A 12,954-nucleotide genomic window follows, 5' to 3' on the forward strand; every position below is an offset into this window, starting at 1 on the left:
GACTATCATCTGAAGGCAGTTCACATAAGCCACAATCACAACCCTTGTATTTGATTGTCTGCTAATGCAATGGATTACCTAAATTGGACAAAGTTTGTTCAAATTTATCTTTCAGCACCTTGCAGTCCTGTACGAAGCAAAAGACTTTTCTCTGAAGTTAATCTTGTTTATGAAAACAAGTAAAATCGCTTATTACATCTTAATGGCAGAGAAATTGGTGTTCATTCACCAAAATTTGCCCTTAGTTCATTATGAGTACTAATTTATTTTTTGTTAAAGTGAATAATAAATTGTGTTTTGATTAGAAGATAATGCGGTTTTATTTGTGTTTAGAGTATGTTGTAGAGTCTTGTTCCACAAGGTAGCTAGAGAGAGAATGTTGTTATGGGTGGGCGGTATCCTCTGTCTCTAACACCAATGCACACACGGAGTAATATGGTTCTTTATTTATATGAAGCTGCTACTTAACTTGAATAGAATCCATGTTGTGGTACACGCTCATCAGTAATAATCCTCTTGCAGACAATATCGGTAATCTTGTTATTACAAATTTTAGTCTCACTGCTAGTCCCACTATAATCACTAATCTGGTCGCTATGTACTGTCGTAGCCTGTGGTGTGCTCTGTGACTATATTGACAGACACCAACTGGAAGAGTGAGTCGATTGAGGCCCTCAGGTCAGCAGTGGTGGCCTAAATACAAGCTGTCGAGAGAGCTTTGGCGGCGTGTTGCTTGTTGGTGTGTCTCTGGCCTCTGTCATGATACGAATGCTTGATCCAGTGCCTGCTACTGATCTTCGCCCTACATCTTTGCTGACCAGTGTGCTGGCAACAGCTTACGCCGGCACATTCCTCGCTGAAATACTGCACCATTGTTGTGTAGAAACGATGTGAACGACAACAGGTGGGGGGTGAGGGGAAGGATGGAAAGGATGCTGGACATAGAGATGAGCTGGGAGCTGTGGCTGTGGAGGATGGCGTACTTCTGACCATCCCGAGACAACAGGTAAACCCTTTGGAAAACTGCTACCAGGGCATATGTCCAGGCCTGAGGGCTTGTCTGGGGGTGATGATGGCGACGGTGGATCCACATCCAATGGGTCAGTGAGCAGGGATGGTGGGGGTGCGGGCGTATTGTCCTCATGGATGCCGTGGTGGCACCGGCGGGTGGCTGCGAAGGCAGTACAGTCCTGTGAGGCCATAAATCTGACGAAAGAAAAGCATCAGAATCAGGGGAAAATGACACGCAAGAATTTGGTTCTGGTGGCAGCACTGCACACCATTGGCACCTGCAATCAAATACATAAAAGAGCCAATGCGTTCCTGGATCACGCCTCTTTCCCAGCGCCCATGGTTTCCATAAACCCTGAAAAGAACAAGATCGCGTGAAGCAAAACGATACTTGTGGAACATTGGCAGCACAGGATGCTGAGGTAGGTGTGGCAAGTGTAGAAGTGTCCGATGGTGGCGGCTGTGCAGAAGTTCCACCAGTGATGGTACGTCTTTTGGGTGGGAGCAATAGGAGGCAAGAAAGAGTTGCAGCACCTGTTCCCATGTGTGGGTGATGCGAAGCTTGGCCATTTGTTGTTTAAAAGTGTGCACAATGCGTTCTGCTTCTCCATTGGACTGTGAGTGAAACGGAGCACTTGTTAGTTGGTGAATGCCATATCATTCACAAAACTGTTCAATGTCACATGAAGTGAACTGTGGTCATTGCCTGACACAAGTACTTACAGGAAACCTTCTATCCAAAATATGGAGGACGACATTTGAATTGTGCTAGGTGATGTAGTAGCAGCCATAGGCACTGCAAATGGGAACTTGGCTGAAAGAGTCTACCACTATGAGCCGATGAGTGTTCAAAAATGGTCCTGCAAAGTCAATGTGCACTCATTGCCAAGCTGCAAATGTCTGTGGTGGAGAGGACTGGTTTTCCATGCGTGTGTGACACTGTGACATCATCTGTTCAATATGGGCGTCCATGCCCTGCCAAGTACAGTGCTGGCGCACTAACTGTTTAGTGTGCTCAATTCCCTAATGTCCATGATGGAGCAATCCCAATACATCCTTTTGCAACACTTTGGGAATAAGGACATGCGATTCTCCACCATTATTTTGAACTAGACTCACACCTTGTTGTACTGGAAGATTATGCCAGTGTGCAAAATATTGGCACACTATGGAGTTCTCAATACTGTTCAATGAGGAGGCCAAGATGTGTGAATGTAATGCAACAGAATCTTGAGGTCTGGGTCTGCTTCCATGGCCTGTGCAATTTTTCTGTTGTGCAAGGGAAAAGATTCCAGCAGTTCAGAGTCCTGTGCATCAATTTGGCAACAAGATGCAGCAGATGCATCAAAATCAGAGTCTGGGCCAATCAAAGGTGTGAAAGGGTGTCTCCATTGCTGCCATGCTTGGCCGTAGGTCTGTACATAGTTTCATACTGATGCTGTGAAAGCAAGAAAGCACAACATTGCGATTTTGGAACAGTGCATGTAGGAACCAACTTTGGTGGATGAAACAACGACTGGAAAGGCTTGTGATCTGTCACTAATAAGAACTTGCGACCATACAAATAGTGATGGAATTTTCTCACGCCATACATAGTAGTGAGAACTTCTTTTTCAGAGTGCCGAGTTTGAATTAACAACTTTGAGGCAAAATTAATCGATCTCTCCTGTGCACCAATTCTGTGTGACAGCACAGCACCGATTCTGTAGGAAGAAGCATTGACTTGCTAAACTAAATGCACTAAACATCTGTTGCTGAGCAGGGCATTTTTGACACACACAAAAGGTACATTTTTGTGATGCAAGCAATGCAATGGAGCTGCGATCTGTGAGGCATTTGGTTCTGAACCGAATGTAGTATGTCACCTTGCCTAGTACTGACTGCAGTTCAGACACATTGTGAGGAACAAGCAGGTCACAGATTGCAAGGAAATGAGATTGGGAGGGGTGCACTCTCTGACTGTTTATCACATGTAGTTCAGTTTAAAAAAATCGTACTTTTCTAGACGATACTAGGGCCCTGCTTCTGACAACACTCAAAAAATAGTATGCAAATTGGCAATGTGTTCCTCTGGTGCACTACCTGAGACGACAATAACAATGAGGTAGTTTGAACAAAATGGCACTTTTGCAGTCAGCTTTTCAAAACCCACTGAAAAATGGCAGGTGCAGAGGCACAGCCAGAGGGCAAATGCAAATACTTAAACAGTCCTAAGTGTGTATTCCAATTGCGAAACCTTCCCAGTTTGCCCTCTTGAAATTAAATCTTCGTCGAAATGGAATCCGCACTGGCACCACTGCTGAAGTAACTGTGAGTTTGATGGGTCTATGTTGGGAGTGTGGAATAGGACCCAGGACATCTTTCACGCACTCAGTTACCAAGTTCTGGCTGATGAAGACGAAGTCAGGGTTGTACCCCCTTTGCCACCTGCCGCTGTTAAAAGATTGGGGGAGTTTGGCATCGTGTATGAGACAGAGTGATTCAGCATCTGCCCATGTCTCCACCTTGAGTCCGTCTTCATTAGATTCATTGTATCCCCAGCGTGTATGGTGGCTGTTGAAGTCATCCATTACAATACTGCCCGTGGGAAGGGGAATATTGCGCGGCAGGTCATATTCGAATGGCGTATTTGGAGGCTTATCTATTGATGTTATTGTCATATGATTAGTCTCAACTCTGAGAAGTTCAATGTTGTTTTTGTCTGAAAGTTGAAACCCGTCGTAGGCTACTCCCTCTCGTATGAAAATTGCACTTCCGTATTGATCGTCAGGCCGTTCGATTGCCAGTTTCGTGCCCGCAATTTTAGGTCTATTGCTGTTTGGGCCTCGGTGCGTTTCCTGTAGGCATAGGACGTGACATTCGTTCGATCTGCACAAATCAGCCAGTATATCCTGTTTGGCAGGTGATAATCCCTCCACATTTATGGAGATGATAGTCAAACGTGGTCTTAAGAAGGACCGGTGACGGGAGTCGTCATGCATTTTGTTCTTCCTTGTGATGGCTTGGTGGTAGCAGAATCAGCAGGACTACAAGTAGTCCTCCCAGGGCCGCGACGTGGACGCTTCTGCTGTGGCCCCAAAGCTGCAAACTCTAGAACCAACACCCAGCAACTACGATAAGTTCATAGAAATCGTCCAGAATGTATCAAGAAAGTCTATCCCTAGGGACTGCAGAACGGAGTTTGTACCGGGCCTAACGAAAGACAGCCGGCAACTATACGATGCATATAAGGAAAAGTATGAGGAGAACCCATTCTCTGAAGAAACTCTTGAACTTGCAAATGCACTTACCGACCAGCTAATCGAGAAGCGCCGAGAAGAATGGCAACATCTAATTGAAAGTGTAGACATGAAACATTCTAGCCGGATTGCCTGGAAGACAATTAAGAAGCTAAATAATGACCCTAAGCAGCAAACGGAAATACCAAGAGTAACAGCCAACCAAATAGCGCACCAGCTCGTTCTTAATGAGAAAATGAAGACTCCAGCAAAAACCATCCCAATAAGAAGTGGCGAAAGTGACACGAACTACTACAGCCGTCCATTTACCTTCGAAGAGCTAGAGTCCGCACTTAAATCTCTGAAACCTGGCAAAGCAGCAGGGCTAGACGACCTTAGGAATGAACAGATCCTTAAATTTGGCGAGTACACGAAAACTGGCTGCTCCTACTTTTCAATACCTGTATCAGGCTAAAGAACATCCCGAAAATCTGGAGAAAGGGCAAGGTCATAGCCATTCCAAAACCCGGCAAACCATTGGACGAGCCAAAAAATTTCAGACCGGTAACATTACTTTGCTGCTTGTACAAGGTGTTCGAGCGCATGCTGCTGAATCGATTTGTGCCTAATATTGATCATCAGATAATTCCGGAACAGGTGGGGTTTCGCCCTGGGAAAACTTGCACTGGACAGGTCTTGAACCTTACCCAGTTTATAGAGCATGGGTACGAGAATCGTCTAATTACTGGAGTCGTACTTGTCGACCTCTCATCCGCATTCGACACTGTAAATCACAAACTGCTGCTCACTAAAATATACGCTATGACTAATGATTTCGGGCTGATACAAATTATATCAACTCTTCTCAGCAACAGACAGTTCATCGTAAACCTAGGAGGGAAGCGAAGCCGATGGCGTATCCAGAAAAATGGACTACCCCAAGGCAGTGTCCTCGCACCCACTCTTTTCAACATATATGTGAATGATCAACCAGTTGCACCAGGGACTAGGAGCTTTGCTTACGCGGATGATCTTGGAATAGCCGTGCAGGGTCGGAACTTTAACGACATAGAAATTAGCCTTACGAATGCCCTCAACGGTCTAACGCCATACTACGAAGCCAACTGCCTACGCCCGAATGCAGCAAAAACATTATCCTGCCTATTCCATCTTCGAAACCAAGACGCCAAACATACCCTGAACATCACGTGGAACAACCAACGGATTGCGTTCAGCAGCACTCCTTGTTATTTAGGCATCACCCTTGATCACACACTTACTTACAGACATCATGTAGACAAGGTCAGGGGCAAACTATCAACAAGAAACAACCTTCTGAGTAAGCTCATCTCCACAAAATGGGGTGCCGACCCACATACTTTACGTACGTCGGCACTTGCACTCTGCTACTCGGTTGCTGAATACGCTGCCCCAGTGTGGGAAAGATCAGCGCATGCGAAACGAGTGGATCCTCTGCTGAACGATGTCTGTCGCGTAATCACGGGATACCTAAGACCCACCCCGGCTAGCCAACTTTATTTGCTTAGTGGCATAGCTCCACCCAACATCAGACGAGCTATAGCAAGCGAAGCAGAGCGCCTCAAGCAGCTGCGCGACCAGCGCCATCCTCTCTTCGGACAAAACCCTCCACACACACGTCTAAAATCAAGACGGAGTTTCCTCACCTCAGTTCAACCGATCGAAACCTCAAAACAAAAGGTCAGATTGTCAAAATGGAAAGCAACACTGCCTACAGGAGACCAGGCACCTCTAATCTCACCCAACGAACAATTGGCCTCTGGAAATGAACTAAAATGGCCATTATGGAGAACCCTCAACTGCCTACGAACTGGGGTGGGCAGATGCAATGTAAACATGTGTAAATGGGGATACCGAGACGGGACGGACATGTGCCAGTGCGGACAGACCCAAACAATGGACCACCTCCTGGAATGCAGCAACATGGGGGAAGTGTGCAGGAAAGAAGATTTGGCAAACGCTACGGCAGTGGCAGTTAAATGCGCTGAATTTTGGCGGGACGTGAATGATATATATACTATGTTTGTCTTTATATTGTAATGTGACTCCCCATTTTGGGTTTGTTTTACTTATACATATGTGTATTGTATTTGTATTTGTGTGTACGTGTAATATGTGGGTTGTCTATGGCTTGGACGTGATTAAATAAATAAATGTGTATTTATGACAAACACTTCCTGTGATTCTTCATCCAATGAAATTTGCATGTAGGCATCACACAAATCTGTCTTAGAAAAATAGCATCCTGCACCAAGCCTGTCCATGAGTTCCTCAGAGTGAGGTAATGTATAAGTGTCAACCACTTTTTGTGGGTTGACTGCAGACTTGAAGTAAACACAAATGTGAATGCAATCAGAAGGCTTAGGCAACAAAATGAGGCACTTGCCCATTATAAAGCTTGAACAGGAGCAATTACATCATTATCTAGAATTGTTTCAATTCACTGGGTACTTTGCCGCTTAATGCAATGGTATTGGGGTGAGCCTGGAAAAACATGGGCTGTGCAATGTCTTTCAATGTATTACAAAGTTAGTAGCTTTTCCCATTTCTTCTGAATATAGTCCAGGAAATTCTTTGATCAAGCTAGCTGCACTGCCTTTTTATATAAAATCAGATACTGAAAGTACATTGTCTTGGATGCGAAGTCCAAACAAACCAAAGGCATCTGAATGGAACATGTTCTCACTGTCTCTTGATTTCAACACAAGAAAGTTCACTGACCTAGTGTGAGATTTGTAAGTGGCAGGCAAACTACACCATCCAAGCACTGGGATTTCCTGTCTGTTGTAAGCAGTGAGGCACTTACTAGATTTAGAAATCTAACTGTTCATATGTGGCACAATTAAGCAAAGCTACTGCGGCACCTGTGTCTAACTGAAAGTTCACATGACGGCCAGCAATTCTTAGTGAGACAAATAGTTTGTTAGAACATCATTGCACAGCACTAGGGTGAGAAGGAGGCACAACCTTAATTTTAATTTTGTCAGAATCTGCTGTAAGTTTTGAAAACAAAGTAATCACTGCATGTGCATGATCTTGTTTTTTCTGGGAGCAGGCAAAATTGACATTTTGGTGCTGTTGCAAACAAATTGTTTGGACATGACCTTTTTTTTCCACATTAACACGTTGCATTATGTAATGGGCAATCCTCTCTTTTATGGCAAGCAAAACATCTAGAGCAAGACTTCACTAAATTCACAGGCTTGTTTACATGTGTATGTGGCTGTCTGCACAGCTACATACATGCTTGTTGTTGTGGCTACTTGGGGCGGTCGTGAACAAGATGCAACTCAGCCTGACAATTCGAGACCTGGTCAGACTTACCAGCTGATATGTCACCTGTATCATATTGCCCCAAGATTCGCAATACTTGGGGAAGTGATAGATCAGAGTACTTGAAGATCTGTTCCTGTATTCTACTATGAGGGACATTGAATGTTATTACTGTAAAAGTTGCTGCAACTACACTTGAATTTACACTTCCTGGTCATGCCTATTAATTCAATGTGCCATGGTCAGTATGTCTGTTCTGGCTTTTTCTGCAAATGAAAGAACTGATATCTAGCTGCAGCTACTTGGACTTGCTCGTCACAATATTTAGTTACTGCAGCGATTACTTGGTCGTAGCTGAGTTCGTTGGAAGGAAGTATTTTAACTTTACAGTATCTTAAACACAATGAACTTGACAATGTGCTTGGAACTGAGTCAGGTATTTGAGCCATTCTTCTGCTGATTCCTTAAATTGCTGGAATGGTGGTGTACCAGTTGGTGGCACCTGTTGGGCTGGTCGGTTGGTCAGTTGTGATTATGTGGCAGATGAAGCTTGAGCAGCCAGTAGTTATACTGCTGTCAGTAGGGTAGCAATTTGTTGGTTAGATCCATCACACTGGCCGTCTGCAGCTGAGACATGGGGGCAGGGGATGGAGAGGGCAGGGAATTCACGGATTATGCAAGTACATTATATAAAAATGCAAACAAAGTACTGTTTTAGCCTGTGATGGGCTCTGCAACTATTACTGACAGGTGCCAAGTGGAAGAGTGAGTTAATTGAGGTCCTCTGGTCAGTGGTGGTGGCCTAATTAGTGCTGTCAAAAGGGCTTTGGCGGCGTGTTGCTTGTCAGTGTGTCTCTGGCCTCTCTCGTGATAGGCGCACTTGATCCAGTGCCTACTATTGATCTCCGCACTACATCTTTGCTGACCAGTGTGTTGGCGACAGCTTACACAATATGAATCTTACATGTGAATTAAATGAAGTCAACTTTGCAAAATTTTCATAATTTATCGTAAATCCAGTATCCACTGGATATTCACCTACCACCTGTTATCTGGCCAGATAGTAAAATTAGCCTGGATATGGCAGATACTAGATAGTTGTTGGATGTACATTTCATCCCTAAATAGGACTAATGGCAGATATTAAACTTACAGAGAGATGCAGCACAAATGTTCATAGGTTTGTTTGTTTTTATGAAATAGTGTCATGGAGATGCTGGATAAACTGAATGTCCAGATGCTTGAAGACAGATGCAAACTATCTCGTGAAAGCCTACTTACACAGTTTTAAGAACCAATTTTAAATGAATAATCAAGCAGTGCACTGCAACCATCTACGTATAACTTCCATGGGGGGTAGTAAAGAGAAGATTTGACTAATTATAGTGTGTACCGAGGTGTTGAAGCAAACAATCTTCCCGCATTCTGCACACTAGTGGAATGGGAAGAAGTGCTAGTAACAGGTAGGGTTGGGAAGCACCGTTTACAGTTAACAGTGGTCTGCAGAGTTTAAATATTGATATTGAAGCTTCCATTTCAACTCTTCTGATAGCAAATAAATAGAGCTTTTGATAACATCAGGTTGTTGAAAATTTCTACAAAAGGTGACACTCTTGCCAGTCTTGATCAAAAGCATGGAAGTGTACCAGAGTTCAGTGATTCTTAATACTTTTAGTGTGATCCTGTTGGTGTTTTTGCGTATTAAGTGCTTCTGAAACACTGCATAGAATTAGCAACCCAAGTGTTGATGAAGTTCAATGAGACATTCTCAGATATATTTTTAGAGTGAAAACTCCCAGAAAGGAAGATGTATGGGTTCATGTTTCCATCAGGTTCATAGTTCCAACTTGTCAAAAATGTTAAACCAATAGATACTTCTGAAAGAATCAAGTAGCGGTGTCTCACTTTACTGTGTGTAAGTTTGAACACAAGGAATCAAGAAACTTCAAGGGTGTGTGTGTGTGTGTGGGGGGGGGGGGGGGGGGGGTAGCTCACTGCATTCATAGCTTTCAGTAAGCCATACATGCATCCTAGTTTGTGCCAAGTGGTATGTACGTCAGGGAGCTCAGTGTTCATCAGCTGGGTTCAAGTTTGGCCACAGATCTTACAACTATTATAAACACTCAGAGTGCCTCAGCTGAATCACAGAGAGTATCAAGCACCTACCACAGAAAAGGATGACTAAAATTAATAGTGGGGCTCATTTCACAAGAAAAAATGTGTTTCTGGTTTTAAAAGGAGAGCAGTGTGGTTTTATTCTGATAGCTGAAACTGATAAATCAATTCAAGTGGAAGTACTAATAAAATTAGGAAAAGAAGGGTGAATTAAATGTTGAAGTTGAGATGCACTACTCTCTCAATTCTAGCAAGGGCATATTCGCATAGCGTGATATAATGGAAATGGGTACCTTGGAAATTAAAGAAGACTGGGCATCAAAGGGAATAGTCAACATGAGAGAAATGACATGAAGAAATAATGAAGAGTGGGAGAAGACAATCGTTCTCCTTGTAACTTTCAATACTCAGTCACGACCTGAGTATGTCACAACAGGCTCCCTGTGTCTTATCAATACGCCTAATTTATGCAGAGATATGATGTTGTGAAACTAAATTTCAAAGCTATGCTGCCGGGCAATGTGTGGTGCACGTTGGCAAAAGTTGTTAATGGAGCTAATCAATTTTGGCATATTCCAACTTTTGTACCATGAAACTATAAGTTGCATGTGTTTTCAGGATAGCTTTATGCCATGAATAGGTGCTGATGGGATATAAATAGTATCATTTTAAGAATGTAGTATGAGATGCTGCAATATTTGAGTAATTTTTGTTCGTGATATGAACATTGAAGAATTGATGGGTGTCACATCTATTGAGCAAAATGCATTTAAAAGAAAATACATACACAAATCAACTAAGAAAAAGTAAAAATCTCACCATGGGACTGGTGATGTGTACATCACAAAATTTACATGGTTTACTTTATTGGATTTAGTATTGAGCAAAACTGTTGCAGAAGGAAAAGCTATACAACTTTGGTAAGCTGAACTCCGTATTTAATATTATTTTATTTGATTTTCTGAGATAAATTAATGTTTGTTTATATTTTGAATGCTGCCATATCATTGATCTGCCTTCAAGAAAATAGTTAGCAAACCATTCTCTTCTTAATCTGGCCTGTTTCAAATAATCAATCCTGCCAGATCGCAGCTCCATATAGTCAGTCCCTCTGGGTTTATGCTCCTCCTTGTGCCCAACTTGTGGTCTTTACTGCAGTCATCTTCTTCATATATTAACTGTGGCTGTACATGCCACCGTGGAGGTGTTTTGCGCCAGCAGTTATGAATCACAAATGTAGCTCTACCATTTTATGTCATTTATGTATGGCTGAAATGGTACTGGCATTTTATGCAAGCACACTGTAGAAATCAAAACTATGAATTAATTTTTCACATGATATGCTTGTAAGTCAGTGGACCATGCTTTGAGGAAGGCTCCGTGAAATAAGGAGTTAAAGGAAATGTGTCAACACCAAGTAGCATTGTATATTTTGGACTGTGTAGCTGATTTTAGAGTACTGTTGCATAAATGCTACCTCCGGAAAGCCTTAAAAGCTTCACCTATTTTAACATACAAGGCGCAGTAATTATTGTCTGATACAGCAAGGGGAACAATGTTAAATGTGCCCTTGTAGCTGTGGAATTCTGAAACAGTTTTTGATGGAGACTTTCATCACAATATGTTTCCCAGCAACTACAGTGAAACTTGAAAAGTCTAACTGGATGTTGAAGCCCTTAATTAAAATCCTTCTCAGTTTGAGATATCTGTAAGGAAAAGCAGTCTGTGGTTCATAATAATGCTACTTAGATCTCATTTGGTATGCTTCAGCTTAATTTATGACAACCAAATTCTTTTCCTTCCAGGATGCAGGAGTGAATCCTACTTGTTGAGAAACAAACTGGCATGGTTTGGAGGATGCAGTAATTTTACAAAAATCGCCCACAGTGAGAACTGTAGGTGAAGGTACTGAAGCTGGACTTGTGCTGTCCAGCAGCAGATCATCTTTAATGTCACAAAGATCTCTTGCAAAGAGGAAGCAATCTATGAAAATAAAGATTACTTTTTGCATTTGGAAAATCAGTAGATGCTCTTAGAGCAGGCCTGAGGAAACATACAAAGCAGCCAGCTCCACTAAGAGTGTTGCTGTGCAAATGGGGAATCTGTCCTTAAATACAATGTGGAACTAATGGTAGAAATACAAAATATTATCTCTACAAAGCAAAAAGCTTTCATGCCAGTAAGAGGGAGAAATGGAGCTTCTGGCCTGGAAGACTTTCATGCTGAAAAGGTGGCAGACGTGTTACAGTAACATATGATTATGGTGGTGTACTGCGAAACTGTTTTGTAAGAACTGCAAGCATTTTATGTTGCATCTATTACATTATATTTTTGTTCTGTATCCTATTAAAGTGAAAAGTAAATAAAAACTTTGAAGTTGAAAATGTTTATGTGTGTTCCACTTTCTATATTACACTATCTTCTTTCCTTTTACTTGTTGATCTATGTAAGAAAATACGTGAAATGTTTTGATGCCATTCATAGATGGTTGAAATTGCTGCAGTCTTCTGACCTTTCAACGAGGTTGCTAGCACTCAACATGCCGTCTCTTTAACCAGTCACTAATTCAAACCTATTTCTTTGTCTTCTTCTTTTTCTTTTAGTTTGATTTCAAGGAGAGAAGCATTGTCTCTGCCATTGCTAATTTAGCTGCCAAAATTTCATCTTGTAGCTGAGAGTGGTGCTTTGGTATTCACAAAAAGTCAAAACTAAAGGGTACACTAATGTGTAGACAGCCACATACAAAACTAGTTTTGCATTGCTGGTTTCTCGAATCTAGTTTCACAATTTAGTGTCTCTGTGTAATTTATGCATTACATCCAAAAACCTATATGGTGTTACAAATGCCATTATTTTAGTCCTATATCAAAGATTTGTAAAAAAAAAGTAATTTGTAGAAAATATGGAATGGCTGTCTATTAACCTGCCTCTGGCTGCCCACCTCCAGCCATGCACATCAACTGCTCTACCACCCACTCTGGCGACAAGCCTGCCTAATATTCAACAAGGAAAAAAAAAATTCAAGAAATAAAAGTGACAAAAATGGATGCCATGTGCAGACAACCAGTAACCTCCATTGTTTTCCATCTTTTTTGCTTGTTTGATGAAGAAGCCTGTCCCTAAAGTAGAAATTTTGATGAGAAACAATACCCATTGAAGCAGGAACAAATGACTGTACATAGATCTACAGTTTTACTTGCAAAAGGAAACAAGGTAAGGAAACAGTAACCCATGCAGTTACAATAAAAGAAAAAAAGTCAAATTTAAAATTATGTTTAGAGAAAACAATGTGAATATG

The 12,954-nt window shown here is 42.1% G+C and overlaps 1 protein-coding gene across 1 annotated transcript in view; it reads left to right on the forward strand.

The window, feature by feature from the left end:
* The window catches only part of LOC124607359 (cyclin-dependent kinase 12), a 146,425-nt gene extending 134,477 nt beyond the window's left edge, over positions 1–11,948 (forward strand). The window contains exon 14 of the mRNA XM_047139665.1: positions 11,462–11,948. Coding sequence (XP_046995621.1) covers positions 11,462–11,559 — 98 coding nt within the window. The 3' untranslated portion in view covers positions 11,560–11,948. The remainder of the gene's footprint in view (positions 1–11,461) is intronic.
* The last annotated feature ends 1,006 nt before the right edge of the window (positions 11,949–12,954 follow it).

The sequence above is a fragment of the Schistocerca americana genome, chromosome 3, assembly GCF_021461395.2.
Source record: "Schistocerca americana isolate TAMUIC-IGC-003095 chromosome 3, iqSchAmer2.1, whole genome shotgun sequence".
NCBI classification, from domain to species: Eukaryota; Metazoa; Arthropoda; class Insecta; order Orthoptera; family Acrididae; genus Schistocerca; species Schistocerca americana.